The 26,860-nt window shown below is 36.6% G+C and overlaps 2 protein-coding genes across 10 annotated transcripts in view; one reads left to right on the top strand and one right to left on the bottom strand.

Annotated features, from left to right (window-relative positions):
* Positions 1 to 15,426, bottom strand: part of USP33 (ubiquitin specific peptidase 33) — a 44,187-nt gene extending 28,761 nt beyond the window's left edge. For 3 of the 7 annotated variants that reach the window (XM_068406048.1, XM_068406050.1, XM_068406054.1), the window contains exons 1-8: positions 15,199 to 15,426; positions 11,526 to 11,589; positions 10,785 to 10,896; positions 9,683 to 9,736; positions 7,581 to 7,643; positions 4,954 to 5,106; positions 2,587 to 2,686; positions 14 to 83 (exon numbers count right to left, since the gene is read on the bottom strand). In XM_068406048.1, coding sequence (XP_068262149.1) covers positions 14 to 83; positions 2,587 to 2,686; positions 4,954 to 5,106; positions 7,581 to 7,643; positions 9,683 to 9,736; positions 10,785 to 10,896; positions 11,526 to 11,545 — 572 coding nt within the window. In that variant the 5' untranslated portion in view covers positions 11,546 to 11,589; positions 15,199 to 15,426. Of the gene's footprint in view, positions 1 to 13; positions 84 to 2,586; positions 2,687 to 4,953; positions 5,107 to 5,619; positions 5,680 to 7,580; positions 7,644 to 8,433; positions 8,537 to 9,682; positions 9,737 to 10,784; positions 10,923 to 11,525; positions 11,590 to 15,198 lie in introns of those variants that run through there. The other 4 variants (XM_068406051.1, XM_068406052.1, XM_068406053.1 and 1 more) reach the window with 4 other exon arrangements.
* Positions 15,427 to 15,562: 136 nt separating this feature from the next.
* Positions 15,563 to 26,860, top strand: part of MIGA1 (mitoguardin 1) — a 41,658-nt gene continuing 30,360 nt past the window's right edge. For all 3 annotated transcript variants that reach the window (XR_011048660.1, XM_068406609.1, XM_068406608.1), the window contains exons 1-7: positions 15,563 to 15,759; positions 16,728 to 16,898; positions 19,655 to 19,832; positions 20,376 to 20,512; positions 20,771 to 20,897; positions 21,385 to 21,521; positions 22,291 to 22,414. Coding sequence is in view for 2 of the 3 variants with exons in the window: in XM_068406609.1 (XP_068262710.1) it covers positions 16,800 to 16,898; positions 19,655 to 19,832; positions 20,376 to 20,512; positions 20,771 to 20,897; positions 21,385 to 21,521; positions 22,291 to 22,414 (802 nt within the window). In the remaining variant the exon portion in view is untranslated. The remainder of the gene's footprint in view (positions 15,760 to 16,727; positions 16,899 to 19,654; positions 19,833 to 20,375; positions 20,513 to 20,770; positions 20,898 to 21,384; positions 21,522 to 22,290; positions 22,415 to 26,860) is intronic.

The raw sequence follows: 26,860 nt of genomic DNA, 5'->3' as shown, positions 1-26,860 counted from the left end.
CCATTTTCCTTACCAGTTGGAAAGAGCTTGTAAAGCTGCATTCATGTAACAAGTGTTTCCAATATTTTTTAATCCGGTCAGACCTGAAGAACAGAATGAATACTCAGCAAGTCTGTTAATCCACTACTAGACATATTAAGGAAAATACTTCCTAGAAAATATGTACAAATTAACATACTCGTGTAACACTTCTGATGCCAATTATAATACAGAATTGTAACTAAAAGAAACACAGGACTCCTAAAGGAATAATTACTACTTCTAGTTAGATTAGTAAGTGTTTTGATTTTGGCTGACTAAAACACTTCAGACAAGTTGATTGTATTTCATCTTACTAACTTCTGATGTTCTATGACAGCTGCAGATTGTAATTTAAAATACATTTATCAGTATTTAAGTTCTACTTGAAGTTAATGACTTACCAGTTCAGTTAAACTGTTCCTATGCTGTGTTTGTAACCGTTAATCACATTACCAAAAGCTTCTCAAGGAAGATTTCATTCTTCTGTCTCAAATTCATGCTAGTAGTCAGATTACGCTAAACACTCAAAACCTACTCAGCATGTGATTATCTCAGAATCAGAATTATAATTACCTATGATCAGTCTTTTTCTATGCCAATTATATACTCTTATTTTTATACACGGACTGCTCAGTTTAGACTTCCCCACAGAATTTGTTTTCAAGCCCGTATTGTTTACTTTCTTTACTGATATGCACATATAGTTTTTCCACACACATAAAAGTTACAATTAACATTTGTTCTTTCAGTGATTACGAAGTCATGAAAAATGCTCTCTAAATATTTGAGGAGAGGCTATTTAAGCAAGTCGTAATTATCATATGATCTCAATTTAAAAAAATTAATCTGAAACACTTGCTATTCAGCTACTAAAGTGTTAAATTAATGAAGTAATTAATTTCAAAATAAAATTGCTTTTGTGTGAGAAACCAGTAACATTTATAAGCAAAAAATCAATAAGGCTGGAAAACTTAAAATATTCAGCAATCAACACCGTTGGCTCTATGCAATCCTTGAGGTATAGGAACCACCTCAATCATTTTAGTTTGTGTCAGAAAAATAAAACTTACTAAGAAAATCCTTTTACATCTAAAAAACAGTTTGGTTACTTCAGCTGAATTTTCTAATACACAGAACTTCATTTTTAAGTTCTAAAAGGTTCTTCTATCTGTCTGAATAGAAATACAGCCCTGCTTCCCACATCTGAACCTGCGTTCTGCCCTTCCAATTTTGCTACAAAAAGGATGGTCATTCTTACTGAAATTGAAAGTAAGAACAGTCATAGGATTTTAAATTTTTTTTTTTTTTATTTTTTTAACAGCAGATGATATATCAGGAAGATACTCTCATTGCAGTTTTCCAGCCTGCAGTGTTGCAAGTAAAGTTTTTGAACAGACTTCTTTTCTTGCAAAGATATATTCTAATGTTTGCTTCATCAAAAGCATTTCAAAAGAAATTTTAATAACAAAGTTAAAATGGAGCTAAAGAAGTTTTTTCCTTTAAATTTGAGAAATGTATTAACACAGTCACATCAATATTACTGGAAACTGTAATGCAATTCTACTTGCACATTACTTGTATAGAAGTTACATCCCCAAAAATATTAACAGACAAGAAGATACATAGATACACACATTAGTAGGAGAAACTAACTAGGAATAAAACACATGGTTTAATGATTTTAGGGCAGATGGCAAATTAGTGGGGTAGTGACATATACAGAAAGACTGTGCCAGACAACAGAAGGGGCAACCTAGGTTTTTTGGCTAACGCCAGCAGACTTAGGAGAGGGAAAGCTGGTAGCAGGTGAGTGAAGGAGAAATAAGATCCATAAATTAGAATAACTCTATCAACAAACTGCCTTGACATACGCACTGGCATCTCAAAAACAGCTTAACAATCTGCTGGTCAGATTTTTCTGAGAAAATGGTAGTTAGAAATATTTTTTTTACTAACAAATACACATATCCTTTTTAAAATTATCAATACCAATTTGAAATTTGTAGGAAATAATAATTACTATGTTCTCTTATGAAATGAGAAATTAAGGCTCCACTGTTTGGGGTTTCACCCACTCTCATTTTCATCTTCACAACTGTTTAATATTAAGGCGGGGTAAACTTTTATACCACAAAGTTTGGCAGTGCATGAAATCCATTACTGAAAAGGAGACAACAAAAAAACAAAACCCCATACTGGGATGCTACAGGCTCAGAAAAGGGTTACCCAAAATGCACGAAAGCATTCAAATCAGGAACCTTTTAGGGCAAGAGAAAACATTAGAACAGATTTTATAAAAAACCTACTTTTACCAGAGTGGCTAGAACACCAGTTACAAAAAAACATTATTCCAACATGCTTTCTTATTTTTGTTGCTGTTTGCACAGCTGCATTACATTTATCACTGCAGCCTCTGCTCTGAAGGTAAGTAAAGATTGCTGCAATAAAGGTGAAACTAAAAATAAAGATCTTAGTTGGAGAGAACTAGTATATACCTGGAGAACAGGCTTGGAGACATACACATGCAATAAAGGGCAATAAAGTGCTGGATTTTGCTTTTATTACCTCTAGTCTTTAATTCATCTTCTTCCACTTCTATATCTAAGTCATCAAATACAGCTGCTAGTGGAATCTTCAGTGTGGGATTACTAGGTATTTTAAAATCCTTATAAGGAAAAAAAGAGCATACACATATTTACTTGTATTTATAAATTTTCCTCTTAATTGAGCTTATGTATAATTTCACCAACAAATCTAGGAGCTGAAAATCATGTGAATGCATTTTGAAATCTCACTGTACACAAAGTGAGAACAACAGGATTCCACAGCTACCCTCATAAAGGTTACTAAGAAAAACCCCAACATTGCATGATTTTATGACAACATCTGAAGAATCAAAACAAAGCAAGATACAGTATTTCTTTCCCTTGGATACCAAACAGTAAGCCAGCACTGAAAACCTAACACAGTGGTCATCACATAAAAATTAGTGTCCATGGTTTTGATACGCCACCAGATGGCTCACTGCATTTAACTAAGACAAATTAAACTGTTGGAAGCAAAATGTGCAAATAGAGAAACAGCATTAGGCAGGCAGACATCTATTGCATGACAAGCTCTTTTTTGTGAGTATATAAATAAAAGTTCTAAACAAAATGTTTGACAGAATTTATAAGTTCTACTGATTTTTCTGTATGTTATAAACATTTCCTTGGAAGATTAAAACAGGTTAAGTATAATAGAACAGAAGTTCAGAAGTCTGAACCCAGCTTTATATCAAGTCATCAGAATTTCTGGACAACAGAAATTTAAAAAAAATATTCCAATTGTACTATTCCAATTGAGCTGCTGCCATTTTATGAGAAAATGATCAGATTATATTCATATTAAATACTAAACTTTGAAGTGAAAATATTAAAGGATATTTCCTCTCTACATACATTGAAAAACTGCCCATCTTTCTGTCCAACCTGTGCATAATGGTATCTCTTACATAGCTCTATGCCTCAAGCAAAACAATTTTAGAAATATAGTACTTGTACTTGTGTCAGTTTTAACTGTTACCTGCCACTTTTATATAAGTACATTTAATATACAATAAAGAAATAACACCTTTTTTTCAGATACATGCGTTATGCCAATTATACTTAAGAAATTGCAGCATAACTTTCTCCAAGACAACACTTATCTAGAAAAGATATTATCAGAGTGAACAGTACTGACACCAGTGAAGACTAATGTAACCAGGAGATAACAACAAACCAAACCTAAACAAACCTTGTTGAAACTACAGAAGAACAAGACAAGCAAATAGCATATTTCAAAATTCTCTGTATAATGTCTGCTTTGCTCATTTTTTCCTCTAACTTGCCTCCAATACTAGCTAATGCTTTATTCATTATCTTACTCTTCAGCTACTATGCTAATTTTTAATAAATGTGGAGTTAGGAATAGCTAAGCACTTTTACAAAGTCTTGTCTTTGATGCCATAATCGTATAACACACTACAATCTTAAGCTTGTGTTTTACTCTACTAATATCAATTTCCCAGATACTGGCCATATTTTTCTCCTTGGCATATTTGTACTCCTTGGCAATCCTAACTGCCATAGAACACTATAGCACTCTCCTGATTTCTAGTTTGATAAATATTTTTCCACATGAATCTAACACCATGTATTTGTCATTCTACACCAAAATTACACACATATATAGAATATACATAGGTTACTACTGCCACCTTAGTAAACTCTTGCATAGTAGTTAAATGCTTAACTATCCAGGAGTGTTTTTGTGTATACTACTCCACTGGAAAATTTTCCCTTGCACATATACATACACAAAAATTAAGACCTTTTCAGTGATTTATCAAAACTGAAAACTAGACACAATTAAACCTCTGAAATTAACTTATAGGAATCCCTTTAAGTGTCTTATATTACTAGCTGAATGAGGTTAACAATTAGCATATATTTCTCTAGAATTACTGTACTTCTATGAATGAATTTGTATCTCAGGCAAGTATCCATAAACACATACTAAGGCATTCTGCCGCTCACTCGAAGTCAGCCAGCAATTACTGTAATGAGTTTTGTAAATAACATTTTCAAGAGCTGACAGAATGGGGAAGCACAGGTGAACTATTCCAACTTTGTAACCTTAAATTTAACCCTGTGCTTTTTCTGTACCTTACAGTTTATTGTAGATTACAAACAATTAGACAATAAGATGAGAAAAGCATTCTTAGGAAGCATGCAGTACCAAGAGACAGAACATAGAAGCTGGGCACTGTTTTTTAAAAGAAATTTGTAAAATAGAGAGAAGCTAATAGTTCAGCCACAAGAAAGGAGGAAAAGTCAGTCTCTCATGAGAGAAGACATAACGTTTACTGCAAAGCTACAGCTGCCTTTGTTTCACTGTGCTAAAAAATACCTGCACGCTATTTTCTTGTGCTTGGTGAGACAGTCTTGCATTTGGTAGGAGAGAATGAGATCCTAATTTTCTATCCAGGAACACTTCCTTACTACAGGCATAACACCAAACACGGAGTGTAGTAAGGTTGACAGTTAGACAGTGTTTTGTCTCCTAAAACAGAACAAAAACCAAAACTGTGATTCAGAAATTTGGAATAATTAAATACTGTTACATGCAAGCTAGAACAGAAGTATTAAAATTCTAGATCTTTCAACAATGAAACAAATACATATGTTAGAATATTAAAAATAGCAATTCAATTACTGGAATTTTAGCACAAACTATCCAACACTCATTTTTAGTACACGTCACTCAAATTAGCAACAAGGGACAATCAGAATTCAAGTCACTGTCATATCTGACATGCCTCTGTGTAATTCCAAAAATAAGAAGAAAGCCTGTTGTCAGAAGTGTTATACAATTCACAACAAACCAATTTTCCAGGAATGTCTGCTATTGGTCATAATGGCAGCCACCTCCTCTACAGTGAGGGCAGTGTTTATTTCTACTGGTTTGCTGTAGGAAATTCAAGCTATTTAACAGTCAATCAGAAGAGTAAGATAAGATTTTTAGTTCAGTTACAGCAAGAGGTGCTCATATCAAAACAAACATTCTAGACTCAACTTTTTCTCTTGTTGACAGCTTCATACTGTGAAGTGATATAAGAATCTGACAGATGGAGAATATTTTTACTGTTCTAGCCTTCATTTTTCTTTTTTTAACCTCTTTGCTTACTGTAAGCTTGTGTACACAGTTGCTATTGTCCTCCAAATATTTCCACCAGTCCTTCCTATACTTCTTCCTTATATGTCGGCACCAGCCAGGTTTATAGACAATGAGGGATTTGCTAGAAATTAGGAAAATACTACAACTGCTGCAGGATGCCCAAGTTCCTCCTCCCCTCATTTAATAAGGCCTTGTACATGAACAATGTTTTTAATACAAAATGTGGGCTACAATTTCATTAAGTAGCCCTTCCTCTACTAAAAAACATCAGAAACATCAGGTTACGTAAATATCATGAGAATATGCTTGATTCTGCAGCTTCAGCTGCATAAATAATTACAAGTCTCCAGAGCAACAGCTTATTAATTTTCTTGAAGTGGACACAATGAACATGATTATTTGCAGTACAGGGAGCCTTGCTGGTGGAAACTATAGTAAGCAGAAATAAACCGATCCATGTCAACCTTGTTTCTCCCATTATTGAGATTTCTACTGAAAAAAAAAAAAAAAAAAATTCAGAAGAGGGCTTACTACCCAGAAATTAAAATTAAGTAACAAGAAAATCAAGACAAGGATGTCACTGACAGCAAGCAAGCTATCCACTCCCTTTCTCTTACCTGCCAAGAACATAACATCGCTAAACCAGCATGTAAATCAGGAATAAACTACCGTAGAAAGCCAAGAGGTATAAAACTCTTGGCAAGAAATTCAGGGACCACCTGTTCCCCAATTGCACTACAAACAGCTTATGTATATATCTATTATAAAGGCTTTAGAACTGTGATTCAGCTAAGATAGCCAGCAAAAACATTGTATTTATATAGATTTGTATTAATGCACTATTGATTTGTATAAATATACACTCTCTCAAGGCCCTGCTTCAAAAAAAATAAGGAGTGGTGATAAAATGCAGTCATAAAATGTACTTCTTGTAAAACCCTGGTATATACTATTTGTTCATTTTAATATTCACCACAGCTTCTTTTTTTTTCAGTATTTTTACTAATTGCTCAGTATGGAACCTTAGCTGTATTTTCTGACAGACGAACTGTAAATCGGTGGCAAGAAGTTCATTTAATCGGAAAGTCAACAATTCTGAAATGACGTGTTAATAAAACTGCCATCCCTCTGCACCCAGTATATTTGTTAAGAGAGAATGATATATCTCATTTGCTTCATTTTGGCGAGTGTGCACAGAACAGACAGTGAGTTTAAGACCCAAACAGATGCATTCAAGCTGTTCAACCTTGCCAGAACCTGGCACGCTGAGGAACATAGTGCACACACTCCACTGCTCCTACCAAGCTGGATCCAAAATCAGGACATAGCAGGAAAGGATATGCTCAGCTCAGTCTACAGGTTCTTCATCTGTAGCCACTGGAACAGGGAGCATAATGCAGAAACAAAACACCTGTCTCTTGTAACTTATACTTCCTATTTTACACCTGTTCAGCTCATCTTCATTAATCCAACTTCCCTCCCCTTATCCATAAGGCAGCCACAATCCTAAAAAGTTAGACTGAAGTAGCTAAGTACTACATATCAGCTGAAGTACTCAAGAATTCTTTTGTACTGAAAATCAACAGCAATTGCTGTTCTTTTTAAAATTTTCACCATGTTCTTTTAAGGAGCACAATAATGTCAGAATTACATAAATAATCACGCAGCTGCACAAAGACTGTAAACTCACATACTCCTAAATTAGTGAGACCTGCTTCTATAGACGAAAAACAACCACAGCTAATCAAACTCCCACACAGCTATGCTAACACAGGTTGACTTCACTACAATAAGTAAAAAAAGTTCTCCGATTCTGCTTCACTGCTTCAAGTGACTGTATTACTAGCAAATACACATACCTGGGAATGGGTGGTACTGTGATCAACATGGGATTCACCACAGCCAACATATGTGCATCTGTTCTGTTGAACAAGATATGAAGAAGTATACAGAATTAAAGAGTGGTGTCAAACAGGTTTACAGAATAGGAATATACTGCCAGTCCCTCTAAAATTCACTCAAGTTGCAAACTTGCAGAGTCCTAAACAAACCAAGGGACATGCACAATAAGTGTTAAAATAAATATCACCTAAAGCAAATAAGTGTGCTGCAAGATTTAACTCAACTCCTCTCACTGGTAGGCAGTGTTAGACATTTCATGCATTTGGAATATAGTTTTTGGCCATTTTGATATATTTATTCAGATTAAGGTCAACATTTATTTTTTACAATTCATGATTTGGTAGAGATTGTTACAGAAAATATGAAGTTAGCCCAGTGTCTAAAACACTAAATTGCAACAGCCTCAGAACATGACACATTTATACAAAAATGCCTGTATGCTCCTATTTGCAGTGCCTATTTATCAGAGTACTACTTCCCAATTAATTAGTTTTTTCACCTTTAAATAAGAGTTTACAGCACTATATGGTTAAGTACTTACTACGTTCTAGTTATAACACGCAAAATAATTGTTCATTTTAATTGTGCTAATTGCAAAACATATTTGGCTGAGTTGAGTGTGGAATCTTGCAGCTGTCAATCTTCAAGCAATTTTCATTAATTCCTCATTTGCATGAGTCAGGACAATCACAGAAGAGGGTACATGTTATCTGTATAACTCTCTAAGCATGTTAAGTTATACAATCAAATAGCTGAACACAGTCAATTTTCTATATTAAGTTACAGATAGCTACCATGCTGGGATCTCACCATGTTTTTCTACTGAAAAAGGTGAAGGCAAGATGACAGTTCATCCAAGAGGAGATATATCACAGCATGACACTAAGTGTCCTACTGCAATTAGAAAACTCTCCTGTGGAAATGTTGGTATGAAATTAAGTTTTTCAGTAACAGTTTAAGATCTCTAAGTGAGAAATAAAAAACATGTTTTAAGCTTCACAGCATTTCCCTACCTGCGAGGCTGATGCATCCCTGAACACCTCTTCCTACTCCCAAGAGAGTTTTTACACGTAATTAAACTTCAAGCCATCTAACAAAAAGACATTAAATACTGTTTCTTTCCCCTTTCGTTTCTATCTCTTACTGATAGAAGGAGCAAAATAATCTGATGTCTTAACTGTTACCATAATCCACTTAAGGGGAAACTAATGAAGTAGATTTTAAAAAATCCTTATACATACACCTAAAGGTTGGCATCTCAACCTAGATACCTTCCCAACAGGACTTAAACAAATGTTGCCAAGAAATGCAGTCAAGCCTATAGAGAAAAATTTCCATCTCTGGAAACAGCTGTATGTCTGAAGAACTCATGAGACATCTTAAAAACTAAATTAGCTCTATACTTTCCTATTGGTATCACAGATCAATCAGAAGCAACACTTTCAGAGCTTTTTGTTTTAAATACATTGGAAATTATGGTTTTTTGTAGACAGCAAGAAAAGTAAGGCAAAAGCGTATTTAAGGAAGAACTATATACAGGGTAAAGACTGTACAAAACACACACAAATTTTGAAGAATGTTTATACATGCTTCCACAAGTTTCAAAATGAGTTTTTTCTTTGTTTTGCTTAAGAATAAAAAAGTCAGCATTCACTGCTAGATGTTATTACTATGAATGCTAAGAGAGGCTTATAAAAAGTAATTTAATTCAGGAATAAATTATTATTTTTCAGTTCTACAAACCTGGGGAAAAGATTAAAAAAAAAAATCTTAAGAGCTAAAAAATATCATAACTCAAGATGAAACCTTAATACGCTGCTTTCTTATTCAAAAAAATCACATTTTGAACACAGTATTCTTAAATTACAGGAAATATGTACCTGATAAAAGGTAAATAATTTAAAAAATAGAAAACTGCACAAGAGGTGTTGCTTTTAAATAATAACTTAAAGAAACTAATTTAAATAACTTCATTATAGTTGTTTCTTAAAAAAAAAATACTACCACTTTATCTACAGATTACTAGAAAAGGATCCTACTAGAGAACAGAGCAACTTACCTCTAAGCATGCCCAAAGGTTGGGTCCTCTGACTTTACAGTCCTGACAAGTGCCCTATTAAACACACAAGCAAAGTATTATTTCATTTACTTTCACCAGTAAACCACAACTTTGAGACAAAATACTGTAAAGGTCAGTAGCAACTGAATAATTTTAAGACAGGAAAAAGGATTTGTTGATAACCAACCCAATTTTTGTTTTGCTTTACATAATCTTAAGATCAGCATATTTTTCCAGTAAAACCTTGTCTCTCTCCCTTTCTAAACAAAAAATTGTTCTTCTAAATAAAGCATAAACATATATCATATTATTATTAAAAAATCCTCAAAATTGGTCTTCCTATCAATTTAACATAAAAAGAAATCAAAGTAATAGAACTTTTAATAACTGCATATTCCTATTTGCAGACAGTTAACACTACCAGCAAAGGTTTACAAAAAAAGATGCAACACTAGAGAAATGCTATACCCCTCAGCAGTGAATTAACTGTTACACTTTTCAGATAGAGAAATTTAACACCATGGACAGAAAAGGTTTGGCTTTTCATCACCTCTCAGCTACTAAAATGGGTTACAAGATCTTTCTTTGTTTCATTTATTAATATTAGCTGGAAACCAAGAGTTCAGGTAAGGGCAGCTTCACAAACTGTAGCTCCTTCATCAAAAAGTCAACTGTTATCCAAGAAAACCTTAAGCATCAATTTCTTTGTTACAGTTTCTACTCAAAGTCAAGTCAGTTATACTATATTACATTAACATTCCAAATAACTAACTGATACAATGACAGTGTCTGAAAATAAAGTTCAGCTTGGTGTTATGTTAAGTCTTTTAACTAGTATTTCCATTAAAACATCACTTGCTTTGGAAAACACTGCTGTGAAAGGTACTATAAGTGTTAAGTTCTGAAAAATAGTTTTTCAGTTTTATCAAGTCCATAATTCTTCCCGTACTTTGTTTAAACCTTACTATTCCAGTACAGAAGATTTTACCCATGCTTAACACTTAAATGCATCTTATAACTAATACTACGTGACAAGAAGTGTAGCTAAAATAAGTGACCAGAGTTAAGTGTGACAGGAAGAAAGTAAGCTGCTACAACTTACGTGAGATTTCTGTATCAATTCCTCTTTTGTTATCTCACCAACTGATTCCAAGTGTGGGCAATTGCTGCCGGGCGATGACATTTCAGAAGCTGTATTTTCTGAGATCCTGTAGCTGGGATTTCCAAAACCAGGGAATCACTTGTCAATGGAAGTAAGAATGAGTAAAACCCAATACCTTACAGTAGGCAGCAATATTAGATATCCAATATGCAACATATACATAACTTTTAAAAGAAGTTTTTTCAAGTAAGTAAGTATAAATAACTTTATTGATGGTAAGAGAATATTTATAAGTATTTATATATTATAATTATTAATAATTATAAGTAAGAGAATAAATAACTTTATTAATAGTAACAGAAGTAGTCCAAATTAAACACAGCTGACTTATAAAACAAAATCCTCTGATTTATAGGGCATAAACTAACAGAAACCTGAGTGGACCAGGGCTGGTTTGGATTAATTATTTAACTTCCTGGGCTCTACCATGGCACCCAAATGACATAAAAATTACAGTTTTCAAGCCTACCCAGAACTGACGGTGGCTTTGACTGTATATTCTGGAAAGGGATCTTATGCAACACTGCTGCAGTGTGCTGAAGCTGTGAAGGCTAAAATGCAGGATCACGTCTTGCTTGTCAGAGGAGAAGGAAACTTTATCTTGGTTTTATTTATTTACAAAGACACATTCTAGATTCAGGCATATTATATATCAAAAGCAAACTGAAACTTGTAACTCACATGTAGTACTGAATGCTCATCGAGCTCTTCTCTTGTTTGAGTTCTGTCTGTCCATTCAAGGTCTCTGATACAGACACAGAAACTTATCAGAAACAAAGCATGCTAAATACAATCACTTCGTCATTATTATTTTGATGGTTGCACAGAAAGCTATGATGTTTTACAGAAGGAAAATTAAAAAATAAACTCAGTAACATTCTTTTTATATAAATACTCTAATTGACTCATGCAGATAAGAACCACACAAGAACTTTGTTCCAGTTTTGTCACTTAAACAATTACTATTGACGCCTCAATCTCTCTAAAGCCCAAGAAATCTTAAGCTTTCTTTGGCCACTTATTATCTGCCCAATTTAGCATTCCTTTATCCAGACCTGTAACTAAACTTCCATTCTAACTCAGTGATGCACACTCCTTGATCTGTCTGCAGCCTTTAGCACTGTTATCAACATCTCTTTCCACTTTGCCTGTCTGCTTTGGCAGCTTTAGGTCTGTTCCTTCCGCTATACGACCAATCACTCCTCTGAGTACTAAGTAACCTAAAGCTTTGACAGCATGGGGGAAAACAAACCTTGCCTAGTAGGCATCTCGGACCCACTTCCTAGTGAACTTCCAGTTTGTTATCTTTGGCTTGGTCTTTACTTCCACTGCCATGCAATAAGATCCCTTTGAATCAAGAGGCATTTCAGTTCCCTTTGATTATAAAAGGGTTTTTTTTATGTTTGTGTGTATGTGTATAAATAGTCTACATTATTCCTACAAACATTCCTATACAATTAATATTATATATATACTTAAATGTATTTTCTTCATATAGAAACAATTATTTATATATAAATAAAACACAAGATATTTATTATACATATAACATGCATACATACATTCAAGTATGCGTGTGTATATCTTTCAGTATTTTTAAATGTCATGTTAACAGTTGTTCAATAAAATATTTAAGAACTTATCTCACAAGACTGGAAATAGTAAATTAATAATTCAGGATTTTTTTCAAAATGAGGTCTCAATTCTCTTCCTGGACCAACAGCATGACATTTAAAAAGCATTACTCTCAAATATAAGCTGCAGCTGGAGACGTATTTCCTCAGTTCAGTGTCTATTTGTAATCTATCTGCAGCATTGCTGAAAGACACTTCAAATATGAAAACGATAGTTTTTCACACCAAACCTCCTCAACTTCAATCATATTAGCAATTCAGCTTTGAACTGTAAAGTTATTTTTAGAACAGAAATGGAAACATGAATGTATGTTTCATCTTGTACATTTTGCAAGGTCTGTTAAAACATTTAAAAATGGATAAGCGAGTTTCAAATAAAGCCCTGACAACTTTAAAAAAATTCAATGTGAATTAATGCTGATTTGACATAAATGCTTTAGAAAGACTGGTATAATGGACTAGTAAAGCTTTAGGCTTAGTTTTGTTATGGAAGAAGCTTTCTGAATGCATTATTCCAAGTAATACAAAGCAATGAATGGAGACTTCACCTCATGCTACGAGATTTGTATTTAATAGCTACTTTTCACACCTGTAACCACACAAATCCAAACCTGCAGTCTGGAACAAACTCAAATCCAGGAATTCTGCTCACAACCGATAAATTCATATGAGATATCAAGGTACTTTCCCAGTACAAACTATCACACCCACAGAAAAACCCCATCAAACACTAAGAGAATTCAACTGATCTTGAAATTTATTTTAGGCTCATGCAGGAAGCCTAATACTTCCTAAAGAAACATTAACAGATTTTACATTCTCTCAAATTTTTTTGAATTAAACTTAATGTTTTCATCTGCCTACTTATAGTAGTTAACATTTCAACAGATGTTGAAATAAACAAATATATATCTTTATTCCGTTGATGTCCCTAAGTATGGAGCCATTTTACCAGATCATTTTACAGGGTTCAGTTAGGGAATGCTGGTAAAATACTTAAAAGAATAAAAGGATTATTCTGAAGATAGCAGTTACCTGAAGCAGTACTTGTATCTTCATTAGAGGCTTTTATTATTTTGCCTGTACACCTCTGAATAACAGCATATCCAACCAGCAAGCTCTAAGTTCAGGTTTCTTATTTGCACTCTCAGTTATTTTACTAGTGATGCACTAGAACGATCGCATTTAATATTTATTTTCATTTTATAGCAACAAAATAAGACTGACACGGGTGTGCAATTTTGTATCTGAACATTTAATTACTTAGAATACTAAGGAGATCTGGAACTTCAGTAATTACTTGTCATATAGATATTCTTCACACTTCAGAAAAAAAAACCACCAGCATTCACTCCAAACTATACATGCACACTGAAGCTACAGCCTTAGACATACGTATACAGATTTTTAAGATTTACATTTTTCTATCAGTTTTCTAAAGAACAGTGTTGCTCTTTAAAAACTCTACTGGATTCTTTGACAATTATGACAGAAATTACTTCAGCATAACAATGTACGTGAATAATATTGTTACCAAACTTGAGAACAGTCTTCTTAGGTTGAGAAATAGGGAAGATTAATCTTAATTTCACACACTATGTTCCTTTATATTCATTTAATCAATACGTGGTTTTGACTTTCATTTCCCATCTCTCCCTATTTCTACATTTTTCATCAATTCTAAATACGAGTATCCCATTTTCTCGGAAAAAATTACAACAGCAGAACTGACTGTGGTAGAAAACTTTATTTATTTATTTAGAATGATACCTGCTATTTTCCCAGTAAGTGACAAAAGCATACGCAGTGAGCTGATGAAAAACACCCGGTCCTTCTCTTAGGCACCAAGAACTATCCATCCAAACAAGACACAATTTTTTAAGTCACTTTCATTATTTTTTTTCTGTCATGAAGTATTGTTTCCAAAGAGAAAGAACATTTAAAAAAATGCTTGAGTTGAGGGTATATGCTCTTACAGGGCTAGCCATTTTTCATTGTATGTTGCCTTTTAAGGTATATAGACTGTCTATTCATTTCTTTCTTCCACCACTTTAAATCCTAACTCTGAAACCCATTAGCTGACCTTTATGTTTCTAAGAGGATTTTCCTAACTCAGGCTCTGCCTGAACGCAAGGACAAGCCCACGGTGATTTTCCACTAGGTGCTACACCCGACTTCTTTCTCCAGCCTATTTCACCCCTCGTACAGGGGCATCTAAGCGCGTAGATACCTCAGGAAACGACCAGAGTAATTTATAGGTAAATTACTGTTTTTAGGAATTGCATCGTATCTACAACACCGTCGCCGCATGGCTTCAACTTTAGAAGATACTTGCGGAGGTGGGTTCAACGCTCTGCGGCCGCTTCCAGCGGGCGGGCGCGCAAGCAGGCGCACCCACCCCGCCCACCCCGCGACCCGCTGACCCGGAGCGGGCGGCCCGGGCACCGCCGGCCCACCGCCCCGCACCTCAGCGGCCCGGCGCGGGGGGGCGCAGGCCGCACACCGCCGCCGGCCCCCGCCCAGCCCTCCGGGAGCGCGGCGCCCCGGCCGCTGACACCGCTCCCGCCGGCGGCCATCACCGTGCCAACACGCCCAGCGGGCCGAGCCGCCCTAGACTTCGAGACTGGCCGGAGACACCGCCCGCCGCGCTCCTATCCCTCCGCACGGACGTCAGACCCGACCCGCCTTCCCCACCGCCGGCAGGACTCTCCTCCTCTTACCGGAGCAGCCGAGAGGATGCACCGTACGCGGAGCCTGGAGCTAAGCCGGGCCGCGGCCAGCCCCGTGGCTGCCACCGATGGCGAACCCCAGCCTCCGCGGACGCCGCGGTGCGGAAAGCCGCCGTGGCGGAGAAGGCGCACGCCCAGGCCGCGGCTCCGCCGGCGTCTCCTCACACAGACCGACAGACGCCCACCGGCCGCCGCTGCGGCAACACCCGTCGCGGGACGCGCCCCGCACAAAGATGGCCGCGCGGAGCGCCTGCGCCGCTCACGTGAGCGTTGCCCCGCACAAAGATGGCGGCGCCAGGCTCTCACCCCACCTTGCCCGGTCGTCCGTAGAAGGCGGCTGCCCTGCGTAAAGATGGCCGACGCGGACTCCTGATGGAGCGGGTCACCCTCACGTGGCAGTGACAGGGGCTCCCTCCTAGCTGACCCCCGCTGCTTCTCGCTGGCCCGGAAGCAGATCGCCTGCCGGTGTCTTAGCAGCTGCCGGTGCGGGGACGGAACAGCCCGCGAGGGGTCGTGGCTGCTGGCCGTGGCACTTGCCCCGGTGCTCGGCAGGTAACTGAGAGCGGCGGGACCCGGCCCGGGCCCAAGGAGAGGCGCGCCTGCCTTTGCCTGGGCGGCTGCGGGGACGCGGGCTGGCGGGCGCGCGGAGCCGGCACTCCGGCTCTGTCCGTCGCCCACCCGCGGCGCCGCAAGGCTCGGGCACCCCCGACTGCGGTGCCGGGGCTGCCTTGCCTGGGGAGAGCTCGGCAGGGCCGGAGGGAGGTGGCTTCTGCCCCCACGGCGGCCGGCTACGAGGGCGGTCCGGCCGGGCCGCGCTCCGTGTCCTACCGCGGGAGAGGCCCCTGCCCTGAGGCAACGCCCCCGCACAGCACAGCCCGCCTGTGCCCGCAGACGTCGGCAGAGGGAAAGGAGCCGGTGGTTAAAGCTGGCCGCTCCCTCGGCGTGTGGGCCCGCCCGTTTCTTTCACCTCGCTCCGGGCCACGGCTGCGGTCGTGAATGTCACGCGTCAGGGGCTTCGCCTTGTGCTTAGCATCGGGCAGCAAGGGGGGTGTTCCTCTTAACGGGGGAGATTACGTCAGGCTGTAGTATTTATTCCTCACCATGTGTCTGCAAAAAATTGAAGTTCTGAATGAGATAAGCTTTTTCTGGCTGCTCTCAAATCTTTTAACTCTTTTATCTGGCAAATATGTTCTTCCAACCATAGTAATCTTAGAAACAGGGTTGTTTCCTTGAATGATTTCGAGGATATCATAAGTGAGCTGCCAGCTAGTAAAAGTAGATCGAGTCCTCTGTAGATCCTGGTTATACATATACAGGTTTCTGCACAGGGCAGTTGGAAGGAACAGGGCCTAAGCTGAGCCAGCAAATTTGCTGTCTTCTCATTGACCACAAGTCTTAACTCTACTCAGAAACATCCATCAAACAAGTCATGTACCTGTTATATAAAAGATTAGAGCTAGTAGAAGGAAGCTATCCTGGGCTTCTATTGCATAATTTAATATGCATCCTTCATTTGACAGAGTATCCCAGAAACCACCTGTGACTGTTTTCAAGATAGTTCCACTTAATGATGTTATGGGAGAGAAGGAGCCATGTCAGAAGAAGCTGTTACTGAAGCACGATTTTCTCTCAAGACTGTAGCTCTACGGGTATTTCATCTTCCCCTTTCTTGGTATTATTCTCTTAATCAGGTAATATATACGTTATCTGAATATTGTCACTTTTGATACACATTTAGAAGTTTAATTGCAATGTTGTACTCACTCTTCTGAGCTTAATATGAATGAAATTTGTGTAGAGTATCTTGATTTTCATTTTATTTAGAACACTGAACTAAGTGGGATTTTTTGTCTTTTTCTGCTAATAGACACTCAGTGCATCATTATACATCTGACTGAAGAAATTGCTTTACCTGCAATGTCTGTATGTCTTTGTTTTGCAACAGCACAATGATTCTCATCAAATCAAATATCAAAATCCTCCAGTAGGATTTTGTAGATTTTTTGAGGTATTTAAAAGCTAAACATAACTGTTATTAAATTTTGTATAATAGTATTGAGTGTGGTCTGAAATAATTTCTAGAGTAATTTGGTGAGTGGTATTGGCAATCTGAATGATAATTAATTAATGCAAATCAAAAATCCCTTGTTCTAGTTTTCCAGTTACTTCTGTTTGATTAAATAATTGGCATATGACTAAAACAAGGCAGTGATTCTTTAAAAACAGGCTGTTTTTTAAACCCATTCAGTTCTTTTGGCTGGTTTTGTTTGTTTTACTTACAGATAGATCTTTAAAGCAAATCTTAAGCCTCTATTAATCGCAGTATTTCCTTTTATAGATGGCCCTGGAGTGATTTCTTTTTATTTTCTTTCATTGATATTATAGGCTAGTTTTCACTATATAAATAGCAACATGGATAGCAGTCACTCAAATCTGGGCAAAGAGTACATTATGATCTTAGTTTTCAGGTTGACAATAGCTACAAGTATTGTGAAGCTGATACTCCTTGTCTGCAGGGAATCATAAGATTTGTCCCTAGAGCACCTTCATGTCAAAGTCGGGGAGGAGGAGCTGTAATTGTATTGTAGAGATTCAGAGAAGAGAGGTCTTAGTTGCCTATGCCTACATATGTGATAAATGATAGAGTGAAATAAGTCAGAATTACTTGAGAAAACATTAAGCCCTCAGCGAATACGTTTATTGAAGAGTGAGCGATATTCGTATGCCATAATACACAGCAGGAGAAAAAAGGATTTCTAGTTGGCCGTACAAAATACGGTCCAGTAGTTGTTTTCATTCTGTGTATGCTGAATCATTGTCAAGGATAACTAAGTGAAAAAAATTGTTTATTATTAGGAATACCAATAATATTTTTTTAAAAAATAGATACTAGCAGGTCCTAATAAACTTCTGCTTTTAGAACACATGTCTTTAATGTGGCTGTATTTTATTTTTATCGAATTAGATGCTTGTAAGCAAAAGCTATGTCATTTTTCATATTTGCATGTAAATGCTTTTCAGAGTTTTACTGGGAATGAGATATTCTCAGTCGGAGCTGCATCTGGTTATTTTCACATTTTTTCTATATTTACAATACTTGAAAATTCTCACTGCAAGATCAATGATTTCTTTTTTACGTTGCAGCATATTCATATCCTTTTTAAATACCATGTGCAACTCCATTATGTCCAACTATTAACTTTCTCCTCCTTAGTAATCTTCAGTTGACTGTTAATCTCTTTATGATCATGCTTGTAGGCACAGACAAATTTAAAAAAATCCACTTACAGTTCTTTGAAACTTTCATTCTAGCGTTTAATTCTGTGAGCTTCAAGGTTTTAATCTCAGTTATCTGGTTATTAAGTCTTTTCTCTTAAATACAATGGTCTATTTTTAAGTATGTGTTTGTGCTGTGTTTCAGGGATTTCCTTTTACTTGCAGAGTACAATGCTAGGTTTTTGGCCTTGGTCAAGATAAAGTACCACTAAGGACAGGGTTCTCCAGCCAAAGCTGTTTGACTTGTTGATTGCAAACTCAATGCAGAGCAAAGCTTTCAATGCCGCTTCAAATTACACAACTCTGATAGTATTAACCAATTGCACAGCAACCAGGGGCTGCCAGAGTGCAGTGGCATGTGGAAACATGTTACAGAAACACCATATTAGCCCCAAGGACTGTAGATCTGGTTTTCTCCCAGCAGTCTGTTTCTCAAGCAGCATGGATTTCCTAAAGATTTTGTGAATGCAGACTCTAGTTTTCAGTTAAATGGTTCTTTTCTTCCTTGTGTATCTTGTCACTTTGAATTTTATAAACTTCGTTAGTGACTTTTAATTCTGGTTCCTTGTATATGTGGTTCTTATGTGCTAATTTAAACGTTTGTAAACCTATGACTGATCTATATCCAAAATAAAACATAACAATTAAAACAAAACCCCCACTAGTTTATTTAGAGAAATATGTTTAAATACACGTTCTTCCCAAATTGAAACACGATGCAAATGTTAGCTTTTAGATCCTCCACTCTTTCACAGTGCAAGAGATTAGTTGTGAAGGGTGAGTTTCTTCTCAGTATTTTTTTTGCTATTAGAGAGTTAATTGAAGCCCTGCATTGTCCAGGCATCAAAATACTTAGATCCCCATAGTTTGTGGGTTTGCAATGAACGTTATAGTTCTTCGTGCTGCAGTATTTCTCTCAGTGCAGCCACTCACTTAGTCCCACCAGCCCCTTTGTAAGTTCTCTCACCTGCTGGCCGTCACACATTTTGAGAAGCGGTTAGGCTATGTCTTTAGTCAGAGTTGGTTGTTTCTCAGGCTATGTGAGATCAGCATCTCTTGTCTCCCTCAGACAAGCTATAGCCTAGGTTGAACACAGCAAAAGGAGGGTAGGAGGAAAGGTGCGAGTTAAGGAGCATGTATTTCCCATGAAGTCACACTCTCTTTTTTTCAGATAAAGCTTTCCCCTGGGTTAAAGAAGCTTTTCACGGTGACAGCAGTGAGCGCAATATCTGTTATTTTTCTGGCCCATCATTTTAAAAGAAGACGTGGAAAGAAAAACAAGAAAGTGCCACCATGGGAACCAAGTCATCTAGTATTAGAGTGCACCAAAGCAGCTGCATCAGAAAAAGGTACATGAAGGAACCTCCAAGTTTTTTTTCTTTACGTCTTGGAGGAGAAGAGGGGTGTGAGGCAATGGGTGTGCATAACAGTGTGTAGTACTAATGCAAACTATTTTCCTTTAATGCTGAGTAGGTTTGAATTGTTGAAATAGAAATTGTGCAAATTAGGAAGAAAATTACAGTGTTTTATAAATAAGCTGGTCTTGTTCTCAAAGCTGAAGTTTTAATCATGAATTTGTATTAAAACTTTTTTTATAAATAGTATATAAACAATGGAGTTTTCAGTTCTTGTGGACATATCTCAATACTGAGAAAAGCAGATTTAAATTTTTGTAGGATGGGAAAATAATTATGCTCAAATGCATGGTTATTTTGTAGTTATCAACTGCTCTAATTTGTAGTTTCTCGTATAGAACTGTAAATAAAAGAATAATTGTTTGCTTCTAAACTGGATTTTATTGAAAAGAGTAAATGCAATTCTTGATAGATCGTGCTAACAAAAGATACAATGTTTTGAGTTTGCAGCAGCTTTAAAATCACTGTATCTGTTAGGTTCTAGTTGTTCCAGTAGTCGGCAAAACTTGACTCTTTCTCTGAGCTCTGCCAAGGAAAAAGGATCTCAGTCTTGTATCTATGCAAATGGAGGACTTTTCAGTAAATACTCCGGTTCTGTTCAGAGCCTGGCCTCGGTAAGTAAAAATGTTTTAAGGCTCTTGAATGTCTATTAACTTGCACTGGATATGCACCTAATGGTTTCACTGAACTGCAACAACTTTCCTGAACAGGCTGCACAGAAGGCTAGAGATGCTGAGGAGGCCATTGTGCTTACTATATAGTGAAAATAGTTTCTAGGTAGATAACTTGGATGTAATGTACTGTGGCAGGAACGTAGTTTTAAAGATAGTCTGTATAACAACACTTCCAAATTTGTTTATTTTTTTTTTAAGGTTCAGAGTGCCACCTCTTGTCACAGTTGTGCTTGTGCCAATTCTAATTCCTGGGATAAAGCAGATGAAGATGATATTAAGCTTGTCAATATTCCAGTGACCACACCTGAAAATTTATATTTGATGGGTAAGTTATAATAAGAATATTCAGCATCTACCATCAATGAATGTAAATAATTTATTGGTTTTTATGGCAAAGTGACACTTGATATTATTGTGATGTCCTTTCAGTGTCCTGTGGGCATGTGTCTAAGAAAATTTCCATAAAATAATGAAATCTTACTTGATCTAGGATTAGGCTTTCAAAACACATATTTTTTTATTCCTTTATTTGTAGTAGTAAGCCATAGAATTATTTTAAAAAGTAAATAAGAAAAAATACACTGAACATCATTGCTTTAATCATATTGTGAACTTCTTTGTCTTCTTAAAAAGGCAAATGGGCAAATGTCTTTTTTTTTTTTTTCTTAGACTGCAAATTGCCATTGTTTTAAACACTTACTTCTCTGCTATAATCATGCTTATTAGCTGTGTAGTTCCCTGTGACTCTAAAATGTGAATACATATGGAAGCTGTGTATTTGATGGAATGGAGGTATTCCTGATCTCCCCTAGGTATGGAGCTTTTTGAAGAAGCACTGCGTCGATGGGAGCAGGCACTAACTTTCCGCAACAGGCAAGTGGAAGATGAAGCAAGTTGTGGTTCCATTAAGCTGGGAGCGGGAGATGCAATCGCAGAAGAAAGTGTAGAAGTGAGTATATTCAATCTATAATCTACTGTTGCTGCCCTGACAATTCATTGCATTTTGTTACCTGAATCTTTTCAACTTCTAATTCAATTACCAAAACTGAGAATGAATTCAAATTTCCAATTTAATGGCATTGCATTTAAAGGACATCTAACTTTGTTCCTCTTGATTTTTTTGGTTGGTTATTTGGAGGAGGGTGGGGGAGAGAGAATTAGCTTTATTTATTTTTTGGCAATTGCTGTTGCATCAGTGCTTGCTTCTGAATGGTATTATCAGGCTACCAAGCATACTAGTTCTCTGCACAAAATCTCTTGGGTCACCCCTTTATTTTATGACTACGTGAGAAGATATCTGCTTAGCAAAGATAAACGTCTTGGGAAAGATGACGAATTTATGAATATTCACAAATAATGTGCTTGAACTTTATTTATAGTCCTTTGTTCTTATGGGCTAAATGCTAAAAATATTTTGAAATAAACGTACGCCTCTATGGCTTTCATTATTTTTGGTGCAGTAAACATCACAGATAATTTTAAAGTATTTTTAAATTTAGATTTTATTTTTATTACACTAAATAAAATATGTATATGTTTAGAAAAATGTGTATGTTTTGGATGTTGAAGTATTCATCTGATGGTGTCCTTGTGCAGTTTGTAGGAAATTAATGTGGCACAGTTTGCTCTTTGAAGGCTTAATGTTCTTAGATTTTACAAAGGAATCTTACAGACTGTAAATAAATAAAAAAAATCTTCTAATATCTGTCTTCTTGCAGGATATCATTAGTGCTGAATTCATTCATAAGCTTGAATCCCTTCTTCAAAGAGCTTATCGTCTTCAGGAGGAGTTTGAGGCTACCCTTGGGGCCGCTGATCCTGCTTCTCTAGCTAATGATATTGGTGAGTACTCCTATTTTACATTTTTATTGCTTATAATAATGACTCTCGTGGGGGGGAAGTCACTGAAATATCCACTGAGCAGAATTATATTTATCAGTAAATAAACAGAAAAAAATTCAGCTTCTTTACATAATTATGTAATATTTGATGTAGTGCATGTATTTTAGGTGAAAATGGACTGAAAGGAAAATTTTTTCCTTGTGGCTTGTCAGTATGCTTGAGAATTTTCATAATACTTCTCAGCTTTCTAAAGTTTATGTTGACTTGGGTATTTAAATATTTATGCAGTAAGAATATGTGACCCTTTTTATAGCATGGGTGTATTAGAGCATTTCAAAAGAAGTTTTATGTGTCTTTTGAACTGTCAAACTGTGTATACATGTACCTTTTTTTTGTGTGTGTTATAATATTTTACAGAAACCCAAAATCAAACCAGAAGGACTTAGTCTGAAACAGATATCCATTACCAAAGCTCTTATCACTGGTGATTGAAATTTATCCCAGTTATGAGTGACTAAAACCAGGATGTTAAAATGGCAAATACAATGAGTAGTTGCTGCCAGACATACTGATTAAGTATAGATAGTTTGATTATTTTTATTTAAAGAAGTGGTTAAAGATGTTGTTAAAGACTGATACTATTATGCTGTTTCATAATTCAAGATCAAGCATCTGATCTCAAATAACTGTCAGACTTTAAAGGCAGAACATGTTCTGGGATTAGTTTTAGTCAGTAGTCTTGTTTGTTAGGCTTCAGCTTGACTGGCACGAGGTGGCAGTACTCTCATCTCTTAGCCCTGTTGTTATCCTGCAACTACTAAATATAGCTCTGAGTAAGGTGAAAATTAAATTTAGGTCAGAGTTGGCTTTCTGACATATCTGCATACGCCTGTTAATGTAATTCTTAAAGCAGAAAAGCGGTTGAATGTTTTATTTTGGTGTCTGAAACCATAAGCCTTAAATAAAGTTGCGTTGTATATCCATGATTAAATTAGAAGTTTATTTGTAATTTCTGTCTTCAGGCAAAGTTAATAAAATGGTATTCAAAGGATTCAGTGTGATGTTCAATGTAGTTAGTTATTGTTTTGTTTGGTTACCCTGGAAGTATTTTAAATTGATATTTTATTTTTTCAGATGTGATAACTGGATTCTTGTTTACGAAGAATGTTTCAAGAATTTAATTCTTTTCAAATGTTCTCTGTAGAAATAATTTCTGATCTCTTGAGTAGATGGCTGTTACTTTATTATGAATTATATTTGTGCTGGCCCAGATGAGTGAGGAAAACAAGTAATGAAGTTGTTTAGTGAGTAGTATTTTCACTGTTCAGGATTTGGGGCTTTTTCATCATTATCTTGAATTTGTGGCTTTAACAGCAAGTAATATATTAAAGAATGCTTCACTTTTTCCGAATGTTCTAGAACAAAAACAGAAGAACATCATCTGCTTCCAAGCACTGTGGTGCTTGGAAGATTTAATACAGAGGATGTTCTTGTTCAATATTTGATATAAAAACATTTAATGACTTAAAATTTCTCAGATAATTTACTTTCCTGTAGGATATGACACTGAGTGTAGTGTATGAATGTTTGAAGTAGGATGTTTTTGAGATTGACTTTTTTTGGTAACTTTATTGGGAGACACAGAAAAGTATGTTTGGGAGAATCCTAGAGGCTCTCTTACGGGTTTATTTCCCCCCACTTTTTTAATATTTGGTAATCTAGTGAAAGAAAATGAAAGCTGCTGTCAACAGACTTTCCTTTACCCCAAAATGCACACGTTAACATATAATACTTATTTTGTTTCGCTTCTATTCAAGGCTTTGTATTACTCTTTTAGGAAGTATGCTTGTATAAACATTGATCACACTTTTCCTTTTTGTGTGTGTGTGTGTGTGTGCATGCATATGTGTGTGTATTAACGACAGGACTGGAAGGGTTCAAAAGCCTCAAGAATAAGCAAGTCCAAGAAAACTAAGAAATCCCAGTGGCCAAAAGAAATAAAGATAGTACAGCATTTTTTACACTACTAAGAATAATATTGTACTGCAAAATACAAATGACGGTTCTGAACAGAAACAGCAATGAAGGTGCCTCTGCTTTGTAGGAATGTATATCATTTGTGGCGAAAGAGACAGCATCTGCTAAATCAGAATCAGTAGTCCTGGATGGTTTATACCCAAAACTTAAAAAAGCTAGATAAAGAAAGCACTATAATCCATCATTTACTATTCACTAGTCTTGGAAAGTGGAAAATGTTCCAAATGATTGGGAAATCACCAATTGAATTCCAAACCTTAAAAAAAACAGACAAGCAACCCCAAATCTCCAACACCCAAGTTAAGCATTATGCCTGTGAAATAACAGAGTTGCTGATTTGCAGTTCTGTTACCACAAACAACATAACAAAAGGTGTAATTAGTGCCGGTTGATGCAGTTTCATGGTAGATTGTTTTTCTTGGACTGTAGGTTTTTGAGAGCTCTGCAATTTGGGGGAATGATATAGCACACATTAGAAGATAATAATTACCTCACTGACATGAACACTTGTTTATACTTATCTCCACTGTTAAGGGAAAGGTTTGCATTCTAGGAAAGATGGTTGGTCAAATGTGTAATTTTATCAACTATGTAGTCGATAAAATCATTTGTAGAGCTGGAAGTTGATAAAAAAATTATCATTTAGGGCATTAAAAGCATTGAATTAATGAAAAGGAAAGGTTAGTAATACTGATGTGAATTATCTGTTTAAATGGTTATAATCTAACAAATCCAGACAAGTATGGATTGTGCATATAGATGAGAGTTTTTAAAAGAAAAATAATAAAGAAACGCTCTTGGAATGCATTAAGAAAATTATGCATCATAGTCAGTGTAATTTCTCAGCACAGTGCTTCAGAAAAGACCATTGCTAATCTTTGGCTGTGTGAAAAGGACAGCAGCAGCACAGAGGCAGAGATATGATCTTGGGTTTTATGGTTTTAGAATACTGTGTCCAGTTCTCTTTATATTTCAGAAGATACGGAAATAGTATACAGCTCAAAACAAGCCATAAAAATGTTCCATGTTTTGGAAAAACAAGCTAGTATGTGGTTTAAGTTGCATATGTCCAGCTCCTTATTAAAGAAAATACTGAGAGGTGACTTGTTCTGAATAGCTACTTACAAATGGAAAAGGTATGTTGTACTGAGGGATTTGTAGACCTTATTGTCAAAGTCATAACTAGATCCAGTTTCTGGTTGTTCTAGTGAAACAAGCTAACTTCTGAAGTCAGTTGCCTCTGAAGCATGTTGAGGGTATTTCAGTGTTTTAGACAAAGATTTTTTTTTTTTTACGCTGTTTTGAGGGATGTTTTTATTTCTCTTTGAGAGGAAGGGATGGACTTGGGGGTAAATGGTCAGTGTGGTCTTTCTGGCATTTAAGCGTTTCCCTTTACTACTGCTATTTTTTTCTTCTTTCGTGGGCCTTGGGGTGAACAAAAAAAGCCTTTGTTGTCCTTAATAGGTTCATAACACTTGCAGCTTGTCATTAGAATGCTTATAACCAGATCTTATGCTTCAGGGTCTCAACTGTTGACCCACAATAGTAATCAGAAAATGTTTTGCTTTGTTTTTTTCTCTGATACATATCATGGTTAGATATGGTTTGTGGATTTTTCTTCTGTTTTCTCCATCTGAAGCACTTGTGATTAGCCACAGCTGGAGACAGGACTCTGACAGTTGGACAAATGCTATCAAGTCTTATAAAAAGACTTGCTACGTAAATGTCTGACTAGCACTTCTTATTCAGAAACCCTGGGTTATAATGAGCCCTGGATTTGGTTAGGAAGGAAACTTTCCATTGATTTCTGGTTTTCAGCTTTCTCTTTAAAATCTTCTGTAAAACTTCTGGGGCTCCTGAAACCACTCTCTCCCCTATTTGTCTACTAGTCACAGATGTTACTCCTTCCTAAAACTTTTAAATGTTATTCTTCCCAGCTCATCATTTCCCTCTACCTAGTCAAATTAAGATCTTAGTGCTGCCATTGATTGATCATACCACAGACTTGCTTTTCGTTTTGTGATCCAGCTTACGAGTTGAAGTTGGTTGGCATGATAAACAATTTGCCAGCCATCTTTGAGAAGTAGCCTTCTGGAGGAGACTGTGGTAACATGCTACATGGGATGAGTTACCTGGGACCCTGTTGGAAGACAATACCTTGTCATTGCAACCACTGTCTTTCATGATGTGGCCTGAAGTGCTTCTCTTCTGTCTGCTATGACAGGTAAAAGGTGGCTTGTCAGAGCAGGCAATCATCACTCGAAGTGGTTGCATGCTGTAGTCTAATTGCCTTTTGTTTGATTCTTCCTCTGTAAATTAGCACCTCCAAATGCTTTTTTTTTTTTCCTAGTTATATGTAAATTATGTATTTTCTCTTCCAGATATTTCTAAATATTAACCTCTAGCAGT

The sequence above is a fragment of the Nyctibius grandis genome, chromosome 8, assembly GCF_013368605.1.
Source record: "Nyctibius grandis isolate bNycGra1 chromosome 8, bNycGra1.pri, whole genome shotgun sequence".
In the NCBI taxonomy this organism is placed as follows: Eukaryota; Metazoa; Chordata; class Aves; order Nyctibiiformes; family Nyctibiidae; genus Nyctibius; species Nyctibius grandis.
This window is presented reverse-complemented; position numbering and strand designations above follow the sequence as displayed.